The sequence below is a fragment of the Vespa mandarinia genome, chromosome 3 (assembly GCF_050613455.1).
Source record: "Vespa mandarinia isolate Hongniang chromosome 3, ASM5061345v1, whole genome shotgun sequence".
In the NCBI taxonomy this organism is placed as follows: domain Eukaryota; kingdom Metazoa; phylum Arthropoda; class Insecta; order Hymenoptera; family Vespidae; genus Vespa; species Vespa mandarinia.
Window position 1 is genome coordinate 10,742,501 of NC_140812.1, and position 17,069 is coordinate 10,759,569.

Consider the following 17,069-nt stretch of genomic DNA (forward strand, 5'->3'; position numbering starts at 1 on the left):
GCAAACTTCTCTTGCTATGTTCGGATATTGCTGAAAGCAGATACGCCAGTCCGATATAATAATTGTTTAAAAATAGATGAAAAACAATTTCTCAATGCGCCAATTCTTTTTTCCTTGATACATATTTAACGTCAATGTTTTACTTAAAATAAATCTACATGTAAGAAGATCAAGGTTTATTATCTGTACAAACACACACACACACACACACGCGTACACACACTTCTTTTTCGTTCGTTGATATTCGATTAGAGTGTTGTAAAAAAATGTTGTCTGAATGTTTAATCGGAGTCATGTATACTATTGAGATATATAGATAGATAAATAGATAGACGTTGTTATCTGAAACGTTGTACAAACAAGACGACGTATATATTTTAACGACGTAATAATATGAACAATTTTTCATCAGAGATTTGAGTCATTCAATTTCGACGTTGACTCGACGTATTCGTTACTTCCTGGACGATTTTCCTCTCTCTCTCTCTCTCTCTCTCTCTCTCTTTCTCTCTCTCTCTCTCTCTTTCTTTCTCTCGTAGAAGCGCTTAAGTAAGATCAAAGACATTGTAGTCACGATACCATATCGCTATCTTTTTCTCCTCCAGTCAGTCAGAGAAATCCTCCAGTGAAATGTAAAGGAGGAAGATGAGAGATACTCACGTTCCTACCGCGGAACCGAATGATATTTTTAGTCCCTTCGACCGACACCATCTGTCTCGTCGGGTCTTGCTACTGGAGCTTTTATCCACAGTGGTTTTCACCAAATATTTTAAATCCTTACACTTTCTTTCGTTCTTTAAAAGAAACGTGGGAATTCTCTCTCTCAATGAGGGATCGTTGACGTTCTCCTTGATCCGTTGAAAGTCACTGATCGTTGATGGTGGAAAGGATAAAAATAGGAAGAAAAAGACGAGATCGTTCGTCGAGGCACATACGATGTTTTAAAGAGGAGTAACGGAGAAAGAGAGAGAAAAAGAGAGAGAGAGAGAGAGAGAGGGACGACGGATGAAGGGAAAATGAAGAAGAAAGAAAGAAAAAAAAAAAAAAAGAAAGAAGGAAAGAAAAAAGAAAAGAAGAGAAAGGAAGAAAAAAAAAAGAAAATAAAGAGAAGGAGGAGAGGGTCGAGAAGCCTCGTGGAAGCCTCGAACGACACGACGAGAGCCACTCTCGAGCACACGCACGTGGCTCCGAGCCGACTGACGAGATACACGCGCGAGTAAGTATCAACGGAGGCTGAGAGGAGTGGCTGCTGGCTGTTGGCTGGCTGTTGGCTGCCGTCGTTCAGAGTCAGCTACGGAAGCGGAGGGTGATTCTACCGGCGAGTCTTCGGTTGGTGGGGTATCGATGGGGGTACTCGTGCGACACGCGCTTCATCGAGCTTTCTTCTTCCTTTTCCCTCGCCTTTCTCTCTCTCTCTCTCTCTCTCCCTCTCTCTCTCTCTCTCTCTCTCTCTCTGTCTATCTCCTTTTCTTTTTTTTCCCCCTCTTTCTTTTTCTCTCTTTTCTATCTAAATCAAAGGATCCCTTTGATAGACGTAAACATTTGAATATAAATACGAAGGATCGATATGAGGTAATTTTTGGAACGATTGAACAACATTATTACACGTTCAATTGACGATCGACAAAAATCTATGCAAAATAAAACTATGAAGGAATATATGATTGATACGATTTTTCATAATAATCGTCATTTAAGTTCTACAAATCGAGAACAATACATATGATAACCCACGTGATCCATCGTTTTAATACTCCATCGACTAGTCTACGACGATCTGGGTCACTCGAACTTTCAGCTCCCCTCCTCGTATGACAATAAAAGATATGTGAGAAACCCAGTGAAGGAACATACGTGACGGCGTCTCTAGAAATAACTTAGACGATCGTTCGATGACGTCTAACTTTAGTTCCCATCCCGCTAAGAAACACCAGACAAACATTTCATTCTGTCAACGTATTCTTTTTGCACTTCTCTCGATTTGACCCTTTTTTTTTTTTCTTTCTTTCTTCTTTTTTTCTCCTCGCGCACGCTCACATACAAAACAAACAAACACATACACACACACACATTCAAAGAGAAAGATATGTACGCAGTCCTTCGAACGACCATCTCAGACTCGGCGTCCCGTCTTGTCCCCTGCGATTACGAATTTCTTTCATGGTTATACCTTTTTAAATTGACGATGTAATTAGAGGAAAAGACACTGCCGAGAAATTGCCATTTGCTTTCATACTCGCATAAAAATTATATATGCGGGCATAGTTATGCGCACTATGAGGCACTTTTTATGACATTCACTTACAATTAGATTTGCATAGCGTCCGTTCGCTTTTAACAGTGACAATTTTATAATACATTTTCTCGGTAATGCAACGCGTAAAAGTTTCAAACGCGAGAAAACGAAGAATGGAAGGACAAAGCGGGGTCACTCGAAGGATTCGGTTAATGACACACTCACACACACATACATACATAGACAATAAATATACAGACAACTGAAATAGATAGACAGATGGATATACATGGATAAGCACACAGATGGATACATAGAAAGTAGTTACCTACCGGAATATCCCTGTGGTCGGGCCACGCCTCGCTCTCGCAGAAGATTGCACGAAATTACTCGCTTTTTGGAAAAAAATAAGGACTGGTGCACGCCTCTTAAGGGCCGGTGATTTTGTTCGTGAAACGAGAGCCGTTTTTCGAGCCTAAGTGGTGTGCTGATTCACGAAACGATACGGTTGCATTCGAAAGCAGCTCGGAGGCGTACCAACCGATATCGATTTATAAAATTGTTTTGTTGTGCGAGAGGACATTTTAAATCATTTACCCGTAATTTCAGACGCTAAGCCGATCATGCTACTTTCTTCCTAACATGTTATTACGCTCGCGTACACGTGTATCTATCTCCTTGCCGTTTAATGAAATCTTATATTCGTTAATATATCCTCTCGATTACCAGAGTTATTTATATATATATATATATATATATATATATATATATATATATATACACATATATATAATTATAATAATTAACATTCGGCCTTGTTCTTAGTCACGCGTAACGGCACACAGGTGTATCTAATCGATAGCTAAAGATCCGTTATTCGGTTTGATCCCTTATCAGTGCGATAATTTTCATTATAAAATAAAATTTATCGATTGACGAACTTTATAGTTAAAAAAAAAAAAAAAAAAAAAAAAAGAAAAAAAAAAAAGAATAGAAAAAAGAAAAGAAATTCTAACTTTTACTACGGACGTTTCTCCGTCCCTGTCGATCGACATATTTCCTAAAAGGCTTTGCATAACCGACGACGTGTTTGATCTTAACGTTGGGGTGGGTGGTCAAAAAAAGAAAAAAAAAAGAAAGAAAGAAAGAAAGAAAGAAAGAAAGAAAAAGCTCGTAGGTATTTCTATAACGATCGTGTGTTTTACAAACGAGAACAAGATCGAGTACTCCTTCGACGTGTATTAATTACGTTCAAAGGAAGTCAATGTCGATTGAACGATCGTTTTATTAACAATCCATCGTAGGTACATATATCTAACACTTTATCAAACAACGTTCGAATAATCGTTCACGCTTGATCTCCGAAGCACAAAGTATTTTTCTGCATCGTTAACTAAGTAGATATTGCGAATCGGTAACTAGAATGAGAAGAGACGACGAAGGGAGGAGATAAAAGAAAAATTAAAAAAGAAAAAGAAGAAAAGAAGGAAGAGAAAAAATTGAAGAGGTTTGGTGAATTGCATAGGCATAGGGTGGAGCGACCGCTTAATGAAAAAGGAAAATTAAAAAGTTAGTCCGATTATTGTAGGATTTACGATGGAGTAGTGAGTTAACACAAGATAAGTTCACTTTCCTTTGAGTTTGCTCCTGGCACTGTTTCTTTGTCTCGTTACAAGCCGCATAGTAATACTTGTTTTCGTTTTATCGATACGACAACGAAGGAAAGAAGAAAGAAAGAGAAAGATGGAATCGATCTTTTTCTCTCTCTCTCTCTCTCTCTCTGTATTTCCAGCATCCCTTCAGAGTTCTTTCCATCCCCGTCGAATCGCGGAATTAATTCCCACGCGCGTGACTTCAAGAGACGAGACAGACGCCCGTCCGCATCCGTAGTCCTTGCATCCTTTTAAGTTAAAGGAACGACTCTTGGTCGCATGAATGCCGCGCCGGCCTAAGGGACATCGCGTATAAATCACTGTCCGCGACTTCAACCGGTAAGAGAGTGGGGGAAGACGTAAAAAGAAAGAGATAAAGATAGATATATAGAGGGGGGAGAGAGAGAGAGAGAGAGAGAGAGAGAGGGAGAGAAAAGTAGAAAGACGATCTCAGACTCTCTTCTTCCCCCGGCTACTTATGCTAATGTCGGCAAATCAATTTATTTATATTTATTTATAGCATTCAAATGTTTCCCCGACTCTCAGACTGTGCCTTCTTTCCAAGGATGGACCACCCGCGAAACCTGCGTTCGATCCTCCTTCGCCTATACCGAGATCAGCCCTCTCTCCCTCTCCCTCTCCCTCTCTCTTTCTCTCTCTCTTTCTTTCTCTTTTTCTTTCCCTCTTTCACTCTTCTTTTCTTCTCTTGTCGAACAGACAGAGAAAACACACTCTATTCTCTTTGATTCCTCTTTCGAATTTCGTATACTATTTCCTATCTCTCGGTCATAGAATAATGGATAAATATTTTTATTCTTTTTTTTTTTCATTTTTTTTCTTTTACGTTTTGTTTATCTTTTTTTTCGTTCTTTTTTTTTTTTTGGTTTACTATCAACCTGCGACTTGTAATTTTTTTGTCACTTATGTTTACCATAGAAATAATATTGTAATATTTTTACTATCGTTACATACAAACATTCGATATTTTTCATTTTTCTCTATTAATTAATGGCTTCTTTTAGCTAACGTACATTCCTCACATTGGTTTTTTCTTTTTCTTTCTCTCTTTTTTCCTTGTTCTTTACACTACTGCCTTCCTTATTCTTCGTGAAACGTGCAATGAAATTAACCGCTTGACGGGTGCGGCTCTACTTCGGTTCTACGACAACGTGACTCGATTCAAGCCGAAGTAATACGATCTAATCACTGACGTAACTATAAACCTTCTATTCCTCGTTTATATATATATATATATATATATATATATATATATATATATATTCTTCTTTAATTTATTAATTCTTTCTCTTTTTATCAATAGAATAATTGAAGTGATCTGTAATATTGATGAATTGTATCAAATATTACTTTTAATAATTTTCCAACGATTCAAACGATCTCTATAATCTATACGATATATAATATATTAATATTTAAACAATAGTACATTCGTTTAAACATTAAAAAAAAAAAACGAGAGAACGTGAGAAAAACTTAAAATAATTTTAATATATAAAGTTGAAATACTTAAAAATTTTCATCTCTCATATCATAGATTTCTTGAATAACTTATAGAATTTATTATTACTATAAATATATCGATACATGAAATGATTAAATATAATAGATATATAATAGAAAATTTCATTTATGTTCTCTGTCATTTCTATTTATTCTTATTAATTTGTTATTTATAAATCTTGAATGTAAGGCTCTTGGCAATGAAGTTTTCGCTGGATTTCTTTTTCTCATTAAGGAAAAATCGAGCTTGAGTTTGATATTCTAATTTTGATTGGGTGGAGCGATATTTAATATGTCTACCTTTCATTTGCTCGAAAATTCGATTAGATTAATTAGCAAACGAGAATTTAAGAATAGAGTAACCATTAACCCGTGGATCTGCAAATGCAGTAACCTCCATGTGGTGAGACCTGGATCGATAATAATTGCGATCTATCGAAATCTTATAGGATACAAGTATTTATCCTAATTACAAAACTTTCAAAATCTTTTCGATTTAATACCAAGTAAAAAATTGAAGTATTAATATTTTACATCGTCAATAATATTTCAACAGATAAATAAATTGAATATAATAGAATTCTATGGACAAATATTAATTATATAAATTTGATATTAAAATTAAGATTTTTGTCGATTATTTTCGATTGATAATAATAATTAATGAATGTATACTTATATATAATATCTTATTTTAAATAAAAATCAAAACGTTAATTCGTTTTCACATTATTTATGAAACAAAATAGCTAACACTATTTTTTATTTTATTTTTCTTTGATCATAATTCCTCTTGTAGAATTAATTCTCTTTATATCGTATTATTATTATTACAATAGTAATAATATATGATATAATATCATAATAGTAATAATAATGATAAAAGAACGAAGTAGAAATGGAAATACATATGTATTTGTATGAAATAACATTTGATACGGTAAATAGATATTCATTAAATTATGTATCAATTAGATTTATTATCCTTTATGAATTTATATCACATAATAAATGTTTACCGTGTATATCTATTGCGAATAATGATAAGTATAAATTCAATAATGTACTAACACTATTTATTTTAATTAATACTAATCCAATTGTTATGTCACATATGAGAAAAATATAACCTATACTGTTTATTGATTGATACGATAGACGCATGGAGAAGACAATGTTACGCTGTTCGAGCTTGTAGTTTATATCACGATATAAACTACAAATTAGTCGATACCTGTCTCTAAAGTCAAATACGCTTCGGGCGAAATGTGATGAACTAACTTATGTCTTAAGATAATGATCTAAACAACAAGTATGACTAATACGATATAAGTTCGAAGTTGAAAGATTTGAACGCCACCTGTAATCTCTCTTTCGTACTACGCGTTTAGCGTCTTTAGTTCAAGGCGTGTCATTTTTCTATTTGTTTGAATGTACGAATTATATTATTTTATTCGTAATGAGTTCGGAAAATATAATTCGTTTGATCACAGTTCTATTTATCTTAACTTGCTGCATTGAACAAGGTGAAGATAATATATTTAATAGAAAAATATTTATCTCTCTAGATATATGAGATAACCTATAAATGAGTTACTATTATCAATCAATTATATGTATTTTAATAATTTATATGTTTTTAATTTTTTATTATTAATCAATGCACGTCCATAAATAGTATATACCTATCTAACCATAATAGTATATATATACAAATATATATATATATATATATATATATATAAATATTTAAATTTTCTAGGTTTCTCAATAAAATGTTGGGTATGCAGATCCGATTCCGATCCAAAATGTGCGGATCCTTTTGATAATTCTACAGTACCAATCACAGATTGTAAGCAAGAACCAGATTTAGAACATTTACCAGGTGTACGACCAACCATGTGTCGTAAAATACGTCAGAAAGGTGAAATATATTACAGTATTTTTTCTATTCTTAGTTGTAATATTTTTTAAATATTTTTTTATTTGCACATATATATATAGTCAATGGGGAATGGAGATATTTTCGCAGTTGTGCTTACATGGGTGAGCCGGGAATAGCGGGAGATGAACGCTTTTGTCTTATGAGAACCGGAACATATAACATATTTATGGAATATTGTACTTGCAATAGTAAGGATGGCTGTAATTCAGCATCTAAGGATCATGGAAGTTTACTATTACTTTTACTTACAATGATAATTTCATTAGAATATGTACTTCATATTTTTTAAAAAGCATTGCCAAAATTAATGAAAAGATCTGAATTATTAAGTAACTTAAAACTTTTATAAGTGCCTTTGTAACATAAATAAGTAATTAGTACTTACGGGCAACGATGATGTATCTGTTTAAAGATTTACAAAGAGTTCGTGGCATAATATCTCTTTAAAATCTATTATTTCGTACACACAATCTTTTTATAAATATTTTATACCAAAAATGTTTTTATATTTTTTACAAATATTATAAACTATACTTAAAACATTGTTTTCCATGTCAGTATCATTAGTACAAACAGATCTAACAAGATTAACGTATATCTGATATAAAATCAGAATAATTTTAATTAAGACTGTTAATGCCGTCCAAATAGATGCAAATTAACTTAGTAATATTGGAAACTGTGTGAAAGATTTTTTTTTTATTTATATATATTACATTCCTGTAAGAAAGTTATTTTCTTACAAGACTACCTGTAATGCATATCACACTAGCAGTGTTGATAATATTGTGTAATAATAAGCAATTAATAATCTGTCCAAGATTTATATCTATCAAATATTTTATATCTCTGTAATAGAATGGATAATAAAACAAAGATAAAAAGAAATAAAATACATAAAAGAAAATATATTATTAACAATATATCGAGTTTTAAAATAATTCTCTGTGCAAATATCGTGTATTCCAATAGTAGTATTTCACCTTGACAAAATAAAGCAATAAAAATAATATATATTATAGTAAAATAAATATGAAAATAGAAATACGCCTATTATACAATATTGGATGAAAAATACACGTTCCGCGCGTTTTACAAGATCATAAATAATTATTTTTTGGCATTGTCATTTAGTCGTTACGAATTCTACAATTATATTAATTATATTAATATAAAATAAATATGTGACAACAATTTATATAAAAGTTTGATGATTATAATTAAAGCTCGTTTTTCATCGATTATTGAAAATTATGCTTATGTTAATGATATTGTGTTAATATTATTTGTATAGTAGTTCTTATACAGACAAAAGATTTAAGATAAAAATTTATAATTTTCGGTCGATTGTATGTGATTATTAATCGAAAAGTTATTTAATCAATACTTTGGTGATTTGATATAATACGAAATATATTTTTACTACAGTAAAAAAGTGATTGTCATAAATGGCAGTCTGATTGGACTAGTATCGATTAAAAATAATTAAAAAAAAAAAAAAAAAAAAAGAAAAGAATATATTTACAAATGTACATAAATCGACACGAAAGTTGTTTATTAATAAACAGACTATATTAAGCCACCAAAGCGCTGGCTGTAGAACTCTCGTACTTCCAATTAGGTGGAAGTGAACCCTTTGACTTATAATATCTTGCAAGACGATGAATTCTCGATTCAACAAGAATTAATCGAAATTTACTATCTTTATCCTTGCGATTTCTTTCTAAATGTTTCCGAATACCAACTGCTCTTTTAATCAGGTGATATAAATCTTCCGGTAAATCTGGAGCAAGGCCCATACTTTTAATAATACGTAGTATTTTATTCCCCGTACGAAATCTTACCTGGGCAACTCCATGAGAATCACGAAGTATAACACCTAGGAAATATAAAGTTTATATTTTATATATATATATATATATGTATATATATATTATATAAAATTTATAGCAATTTATAATCGAATAATTGACGTTCGAAATGCATCGTAACATTTTCATTTTGCAAACATATAAAAAAGATAAGCCGATAGATTATCTCATTTAATTCTATTATTTAATTCTAAATTGTTTTCTTCGATTTTTTTTCTATGTTATAAACAAGAATGATGTTAATGAAACTTTAAAATAATTGAAAAATAAATCCAAAAGTTTGATAAAGAATTTCTAATGAAATTTACCAATTTGTGATGGAGTACATCCTTTCTTTGCTAGTTTATAAATAAGTTCTTTACAATCTTCAGGAGTTAACTTTAACCAAGTTGGTACACTTCTACGATAAGGTAAAGCTGACTGGGATATACCTTTCCTGTGGAAAGCGATAATGATTTTTATCTTGAAGCAATAGAAAAATATAAAAAAAAATATCTTAATTATTTATGAAAAATAAAACAATCGAGCTATCACCTAATAATTTTATCGATATTTATGATTTAATTAATATAAAATATTTATTGTAAAAGAATAATTTCAATAATATTTTCTTATTATTTATAATAATTATTATATTATTACATTACCCTGGTGCGTGCATACGACCCATGATGGCAAATTTTCCAAATCGAAAGACTACGCAGCGAATAGACTTCGTTTAATTCGACAAAAGATAACAGTAACAATCAATGAGATTTCTTTTTATAATTCACACATGAACTGAGATGACATATAAATTGTAATATGAACAAAGAAATCGCTCTGTATTTAGAACTTACGCTTAAAGGATTTCTTTGTCTAAGCGTTCCTTCTTTAAGCGTTTCTCTCTTCGAGACGTGATTGCGTAATATTAGTGATATTTTAAAAATCCCTAGAAGATCACCACATTGTTACTCCGTCGCGGTTAAATCAGGAACTACTTTTGACCATACTACGATACATCGGATGATAAACTTGCCAATATCGTGTAAGTATGTAATATAAAAAAAATAATGATTTAATTTGTTTAATTTTATTGTAAAAACAATATATGTGTAATTTATAAAATCGTTCGATGTAACGTCGTAATACGAGATATGTTATAAAAGGAGAAAAACTTCGTTTGAAATGTTTAGTAGTCAAAAAAAAAAAAAAAAAAAAAAAAGAAATCAAATGTCGTTGAATATGTTTATAATTATTTAGGTATCGGCTTGTTTATTTATTTATTTATTTATTTATTTATTTTTTTTTTTTTTGAAGATAAGGGTGAAAAAAATAATCGAATCACAGCAAGAGTATTCTATTATTTAAATTCTGATTTCTGTAGAAAATATATCAGTCAGCCTTTACTGTCACCAGAACAAACTTAATCTAATTCTTTTTATTAAACATTATATTTTTAGTGGACGGTTAATATTTTTAGTATACTAAAATAGACATTTCGTATTCGTATTGGTTATGTCGACAATTCTTTTTTTTTTTCTTTTTTTTTTTTTTTTCCTACGAATACCAAAAGAAAATTTATCTGCGGCAAGTGAGAACATAACGGAACGAAAAAAAGTTATATTCGGACGAATGCATTATTACTCGAATGATTGCCATTTCGTTATCTGCTGTCCTGGTTTTGCCAGAGCCTGTTTCCATTGTTCGCCATAAGGGCCACCAACGTCGGGTCCGATAGCAAAATGACCGACTGTCGTTTTCTTACCTGAAACGATTTAATGGTATATTGAAAAATCGATTAGGAAAAATGTACATTAACATATCAATTAACATCTACTTAAGTTAAATTTCTTTCGATAATTGATAAGATTAATAAGGTCGACCTCATAAAATTATATTTCAACGTAGTAAAGATTCGTAGTTTAATTCGACCTTATTGCTTAACTCTTAGCTAGCTAACTTGATTAATCAAATCGTGCCAAGTAGAGACAACGTTTCGAACTATAACGAAGTGCTCGAAATGGGACGTAACAGAATTATATTATAGCAATCGACGATCGTACCCATTTTATTTTTCGAAACGTATTTTATGACGAAGCTCACATCCTTGAGAGCACCCTGATAAGGATTTTCTGCGGCGACCCTAGCCATGTCAGGTGAAAATTTCATCGAAACGCAAGGTGCAAAACGATCGCTCTTCCAAAAATGTGTTATCCTGCCGCTCTCAATGACCGACATTTTCAGGTACATTTGTCCCTTCAATACTTCGTGTTCGTGCATTGTCTGTATTGAACATCTCAGACGATGAAGACATAACACGAGGAGTCCACAGTTATCATCCTTTTTATCTGTTTTTTCAAGGCAAAGGGACAACTCGATTTTGCCCTTTTTACTTTCTTTCTGTAATGGAAAAGCTTTGTGAAGTGAGAATAAATTAAAAATTTATTAGATATATTAAAAATATAAAATTTATGCATTTTAGAATCTAACTTTATCGTCGGTAATAGAAATGCCACTGCTAATCGGTCTGAGAGGTCTCCACAAGTCGCCAGTTGATACGTCACTGGCGTGCTTCGATTTTGGTGGTTTTATTATGAAGTTTTTCAAATCTAGAGATATCGTGGTTGCACCGACGGTTCGTCTTTTGTCGAAGATTTTCCTTTCGCTGATTTGAGCGTCTGAATTTTTATCCTGTCCTGTACTAAAAAACTGACCAAATATCTTACTCTTACAGGAATCCTGATGATCATTCGATGATCCCTCCTGTCCCTTTTTACCACCCTTTTTACCGCTGTCTTTAGCAGGTGACGAATTTTTCTCTTTATCAGCTTCTTTCTTTTCCGTTGCTATCAACGGTTTGTCTTCGAGAATGGCATAGAGCGTGACTACGATGAATTTCGAGCCATTTATTTCTTCCTCTACGACCTTCGACTTACCAAACTTGATCTTTGTCTCTTTTCGTAAATGAAAAGTGAATTCCTCGTTCCATTGAGGCCACGATTCGTTTTTCGAAGTTGTCTCGAATTTTTCTTTACTTGGTATTAGCTTCACCTAAAACTCAAATCATTTAATATCGAAATCTTCGGAAGTACGATTTTGACGACGATAGAAAAATAAAAAAAAAGGAAAAGATAAACAAGTTTTCTTTACGTCGTCACGCGTCAATACCGGTTTTAAAGTCGTGTGTCGATAATAGCTTCGATAAATGAAGTCGTAAAAAGATCGATATATATATATATATATATATATATATATACGTTTGTATATATGTATATATTGAAACGGAACTCGTGCAAAGTAAAAGAAATATGAAAGATTTAAATTACAATAATCTCTCGAGTGGACATGATCATTTTCTCGTTGCTATCATTACGTAATACCATGGATATCATGAGCTCTCTTATATTTCACCTTGACGACGTAACTGTTGACTCTGGTGAAGCCAAAATTTTGCGGTAAGTGTCTTGCACCAATGACGGTTACGCAGAGAGTTTTTTCATTTGGCGAATGAATGATTCTGACGCCTACTTCCGGTTCTAAGTTGACGGTACGATCCAAAGGCGTCGACACAGTTTTCAAGCCATTGTCGATAAAACTCCTGATCTTTGCCAAGGCCATACTGCTTTTTTCGTAAAGAACTCGATATGATGAAGTTTTTTCTTTTTTCTTCTCTCTTTCTCTCTTTCTCTCTCTCTCTCTCTCTCTCTCTCTCTCTCTCACTCTCTCTCTCTCTCTCTCTCTCTCTCTTTTTCTTTTTAAATCGTTATTAACTCTTATCGAGTCTCAACGATTGCTCGTTCAGATAACGGTCTACTACCGAAGATAGACATCCGGTGTTGTTCTCTGAAAAGTATCTTTCTTATTATCAATGTTCGTTACAATTATATTCTTACGTAGACGAATAAGAATATTGATGCGTTTTCGCTTCGTCCAAGGAATATCAATATCTCGACGTATACGATGCTATAGTAGCTATCTTTATACTGTGATAAATTATTACGATCAAACTGTAAAAACGTGGTGGGTTTCGTTTTATGCACGATTAAACATTCATTTTCTAGACGTTCTAATCTTAATCTTAAATATTTTATTAACTGTCTTTTTCTATTAGTCCGATTAAATTAAAGTTACATAAGCATTAATGTTTAATTAATCCAGATAAATAAAAAAAATAAAAAAAAAGTAAAAATAAAAATAAATAAGTAAATAAAAGAAAAATAAAAGAAAATAAAATAGCAAACGTGTTTCTATGGCTGACTAACGAAATCAATATATATATATATATACGTGTATAATGCTTAATTATTAATACTTTCGTTTTACGGATCGATAAATATACATTTATTATCAAATAAAGATAGAACAAGAAAATTGTTGATCATTTTAATTTATAATCACGATTATCACGTTTATTTTAATTCAATCGTTTAAAACAATGTTCGATAAATCTATATATGATATTAATAATTGAGAACGAGCTTAAACCAAGAGTACATTGACATTAATGCGATAACAACAACAACAACAACAACAACAACAACAACAACGATTTGAAACGATTCAAGATACGTCGTTGGGTGTATTTCCAACTTGGGTCCGACTTTCTCTCAAGACAACAACAACGAAAAAAAGTTATACCCTACAGACTGACCTCCACCTGTTTCAATTTGTATCCCACGGTTCAGGTATAGCTATTGATCGGAAAGGTATACAAAAGTGGTTTGTAAATAACTATCAAACTTGCACGAACTTTTTCCATTTGGAGGAATTACCAAAGATTAAAATATTAATTAGATATCAATATCTTATCCGCGATCATCGACAATCTCAAAGATCAAGAGGATCGATGAAATTGATCGTTGTAAACGGTATCATTTAAGTTGCCAAGCGACTCGCTACAAAAGACGTAGTTTCTTTCGTTCGTTAAATTAACGTAATAGAAAGAGAAAGAGAAGGAAGAAATTATCTAGAGCAAGTTTTAAGACCATCGTACAGGTATTGATCATAGGTGTAATCTTCAAGGTTATTCGAGGACACTCTCCATGATTATTTTCTGACCACCTGATATACCAAAGTATTTCAACGATCTTCTTCTTTCATCGGCCACTCTGATCCGATCTACGAACGATCGTTCGGATTTCAAAGCCACGCTCAAGATCTTTGAACATCGTGGTTACTTGTTTGATTGTTTGCCTAGCTGGCTAGCTTTAGAACACGATAAACACAAATGTCACAGAGCACTCTTCAAGAAATTTCGTTAATACACTGATAACGAATATGACGAGAATATGAAACGTGCGCGTGGATCGAATTGAAAGCAATTACGTGTTTTACTGGCCACGTTCGAGAAAGACGCGCCACCGTGGTATGCGGCCCGAGTTGACGCGTGGGTTCTCTTTATAAGAGACCAACTGGGTACTCGTAACAGTGACGGACGAAATTAAGGCGCTTATATCAGGCCCAAAATCAATTTTTATTTGATATTTCGATTTTGTGTTACAAAACAATTTTTATAAAATTTTTCTCATATATATATATATATATATATACTTTTTAAATTAGAAACATAATCTAGTCTCGTTGTAATCTATTTATCAACAATTTTCTATTTAATTGCTAAATAATAATTTGTAATATTAATAATAATAATAATAATGATAATAATAATAATATGTATAACATGTATAAAAAATATAGATGACTCGTTGTTTTATTTAAGATCTTTCGATAAATTATTAATAAGCTTTCTAACGTACTAACGGTGTCATATACATGGTGTCTATATCTTTAAGTACAGACCTAACGCATACTTTAGTCACGATTGAAGTGGTGGGGGAAAACCGCCTCTACCGCACGTTGTACGGTCATTACGAAGTTCATTTGTGTGCGATGCCGCCTGTTGCGTGCATACAAGCTTCGAGTATTCGTGTGGACGTAAAACCTACACTAATACACGAGGAACTACGCTACGTGAATGAGAGTGTGTCATCGTTTCCAAGCCCGTAACATTTCGCGATAGAACCAGCGTCACTTGGAATAAGGTCGAAAATAAAACAATGAACGAATTAATAATATTTTTTCTCGCATTTTTTACGCATGTTTCCTTATGAATAATCAAACAAAGATTTAAATGCAAAGAAGATCAATATTTACGTAGAAAGAATTTAATTAGAACGCATAATAATTTTGTTCAAGCAATAGAAAGGAATGCACCTATGGTATGTCGTATTGCATTAATGATAATGCATACCAACGATTTCATTTAAATATCGAATGAGCATATGCTTTGTTTTTCTATTTGAAGTCATTAATTCAATTAACATCAATATGTGGCGTAATATGATTGAAATTTTGAAAAAAAATTTTTACGTAACATAAATAGAAGAAGAAAATGAATTGAAAAAAAGAAACAGAAAAGAAAAAAATAGAGTAATTTGACGCCTAAAAGGAACGCATTAATGAACTATTTTTAATTAAACGGATTCGAGATCTATCCTCATGAAAATTATATCGATTGTACGTGAGATAAGCAAAGATAGTACCGACAGATTGATCGACCTTCGAGTTTGAAAGACGTACCTGTCTTTGTCGTGTCGTGCCTTAGAATTGTCAAGAAGATGCATCGTTTCCAACGACGAGAATAAATTTCTAAGGATTTCGTCTCCGTTTTCCTCTTGACTGAAATGTGACATTTATCGTTTGATAATGTCACAAGTATTATAAATAAATTATAGTTTGTTTTGTACTTCATTAACCATTAGATACTTAGCTATAATTTCCTTTATGACGAAATATTCTCACAGCCTTCATGGTCTATGCCAACGTTTTCTAACTTATGACAGTATACTTATTAGTAGTATAAAAGATCGTATCTCATTCTTATATACGCTTACGTACTTATATCATAAAAAAAAAAAAAAAAAAAAAAAAGAAAAAAAAAATACGACGTCCTTTAAAATAATTTTCAAACTTACTTCCGTACTTTTTCTATTCACCGAGAAAATTTTAACCTGGTTTATACTCGTCTCGTCCTATAATTTTGGTTTAGTAGCAACCACAAAGAAGCCGTGCCAGCAACATTTGCCACGTTGCTTAGATGCCGAGGGTTATCGTTTCTACTATGTTTACGCATTGGCTTAGTTGCACGTACCATATACGTTTGTACATTTTGAGAATGTATGTACGTACGTGTTCACGTTGAATGCAAATTCTTGTCGATATTGGTGGGGCTTATCTTGGTTTATGTTCTGGATTTTCGCTTTGTCTGGAACTCGAATTACGGTACCAAGTGCAATTTTTTCGTTGAGCTCATACTGATCCAAGGGCTTTGATATGAATTATCGTATCTTATAAATTATTACTTGAATAATAATTTATATTATTTTTATTTTAAATAAAATTAATTAAAAAATGTCTGTTAACTTTGAATACTTTTAACCAACGTTCGAAACGAAATTATTGAATTTGATTTTAATTCTCGCGAATAATTGTTAATAAATAATGTGAATTGAAAAGAAATCGAATAATATTATATTTAATTATCGTCACGGTAGTATACAATATACAAATTTAAAGTATGCGCCATAGAGGGTGCAAGATATCGAATATAATAAAATCGATAGGAAGATGGCGCGTCTTAACTCGATATTACCTACCACCCATGCCGTATTTCTCTGTCTCTTTCTCCCTAATTATCACCTCTGTAACGCTGTATCCCGCCTTTGGATCAGCTGTTCGCCTACCGCCATGGCGCACGCGATGTCAAAACGTCGAAAACGTTTTCCCCTTTCGCGAGTTTACCCGATCGAAAGGATATTCCCGCGAGTATCGACAATGTAAATTACACAAATTACAAATGTTAT

At 32.3% G+C, this 17,069-nt stretch overlaps 4 protein-coding genes across 12 annotated transcripts in view; 1 reads left to right on the forward strand and 3 right to left on the reverse strand.

Annotated features, from left to right (window-relative positions):
* Window positions 1–1,253, reverse strand: part of LOC118445092 (coagulation factor X) — a 17,433-nt gene extending 16,180 nt beyond the window's left edge. Inside the window, exons 1-2 of one of the 7 annotated variants that reach the window (XM_085656078.1) lie at window positions 782–1,253; window positions 1–154 (exon numbers count right to left, since the gene is read on the reverse strand). The exon at window positions 1–154 is cut by the window's left edge and continues 745 nt beyond it. Coding sequence is in view for 1 of the 7 variants with exons in the window: in XM_035874069.2 (XP_035729962.2) it covers window positions 661–711 (51 nt within the window). In the remaining 6 variants the exon portion in view is untranslated. Of the gene's footprint in view, window positions 343–579 lie in introns of all 7 variants that reach the window. The other 6 variants (XM_085656077.1, XM_085656075.1, XM_085656073.1 and 3 more) reach the window with 6 other exon arrangements.
* Window positions 1,254–6,776: 5,523 nt separating this feature from the next.
* On the forward strand, window positions 6,777–7,844 carry crok (crooked). The gene is made up of 3 exons (XM_035874077.2): window positions 6,777–6,935; window positions 7,172–7,333; window positions 7,414–7,844. The coding sequence occupies exons 1-3, from the start codon at window positions 6,869–6,871 to the stop codon at window positions 7,641–7,643; spliced, it is 459 nt and encodes a 152-aa protein (XP_035729970.2). The 5' UTR covers window positions 6,777–6,868; the 3' UTR covers window positions 7,644–7,844.
* A 511-nt stretch (window positions 7,845–8,355) lies between these two features.
* LOC118445099 (small ribosomal subunit protein uS15-like) lies at window positions 8,356–10,292 on the reverse strand. 2 transcript variants are annotated; one of them, XM_035874078.2, is made up of 4 exons: window positions 10,065–10,292; window positions 9,873–9,921; window positions 9,534–9,661; window positions 8,356–9,233 (listed from the first exon to the last, which is right to left on the reverse strand). In XM_035874078.2, exons 2-4 carry the CDS (start codon window positions 9,893–9,895, stop codon window positions 8,929–8,931), a joined length of 456 nt encoding a protein of 151 aa, XP_035729971.1. In that variant the 5' UTR covers window positions 9,896–9,921; window positions 10,065–10,292; the 3' UTR covers window positions 8,356–8,928. The 2 variants fall into 2 exon arrangements, with proteins under 2 accessions (XP_035729971.1, XP_085511860.1); XM_085655734.1 differs by having other exon boundaries at window positions 9,873–10,274.
* A 271-nt stretch (window positions 10,293–10,563) lies between these two features.
* Window positions 10,564–14,591, reverse strand: LOC118445093 (uncharacterized). Of its 2 annotated transcripts, none has more exons than XM_035874072.2 (5): window positions 14,201–14,591; window positions 12,619–13,050; window positions 11,698–12,258; window positions 11,271–11,607; window positions 10,564–10,972 (listed from the first exon to the last, which is right to left on the reverse strand). In XM_035874072.2, exons 2-5 carry the CDS (start codon window positions 12,823–12,825, stop codon window positions 10,848–10,850), a joined length of 1,230 nt encoding a protein of 409 aa, XP_035729965.1. In that variant the 5' UTR covers window positions 12,826–13,050; window positions 14,201–14,591; the 3' UTR covers window positions 10,564–10,847. The 2 variants fall into 2 exon arrangements, with proteins under 2 accessions (XP_035729965.1, XP_085511859.1); XM_085655733.1 differs by having other exon boundaries at window positions 13,859–14,591.
* Between the last annotated feature and the right edge of the window lie 2,478 nt (window positions 14,592–17,069).

Excerpts from the sequence above, each read along its gene's own strand:
- crok (XM_035874077.2), top strand. The coding sequence starts at position 6,869 with ATGAGTTCGGAAAATATAATTCGTTTGATCACAGTTCTATTTATCTTA. Across the intron at positions 6,936-7,171 it reads AACTTGCTGCATTGAACAAG|GTTTCTCAATAAAATGTTGG; the intron begins GTGAAGATAATA and ends TAAATTTTCTAG. Across the intron at positions 7,334-7,413 it reads TCGTAAAATACGTCAGAAAG|TCAATGGGGAATGGAGATAT; the intron begins GTGAAATATATT and ends ATATATATATAG.
- LOC118445093 (XM_035874072.2), bottom strand. The coding sequence starts at position 12,825 with ATGGCCTTGGCAAAGATCAGGAGTTTTATCGACAATGGCTTGAAAACT. Across the intron at positions 11,608-11,697 it reads TTTCTATTACCGACGATAAA|AAAGAAAGTAAAAAGGGCAA; the intron begins GTTAGATTCTAA and ends TTTCCATTACAG. Across the intron at positions 10,973-11,270 it reads CGTTTCGAAAAATAAAATGG|GTAAGAAAACGACAGTCGGT; the intron begins GTACGATCGTCG and ends AAATCGTTTCAG.
- LOC118445099 (XM_035874078.2), bottom strand. The coding sequence starts at position 9,895 with ATGGGTCGTATGCACGCACCAGG. Across the intron at positions 9,662-9,872 it reads GGTCGTATGCACGCACCAGG|GAAAGGTATATCCCAGTCAG; the intron begins GTAATGTAATAA and ends CGCTTTCCACAG. Across the intron at positions 9,234-9,533 it reads ATGTACTCCATCACAAATTG|GTGTTATACTTCGTGATTCT; the intron begins GTAAATTTCATT and ends TATATTTCCTAG.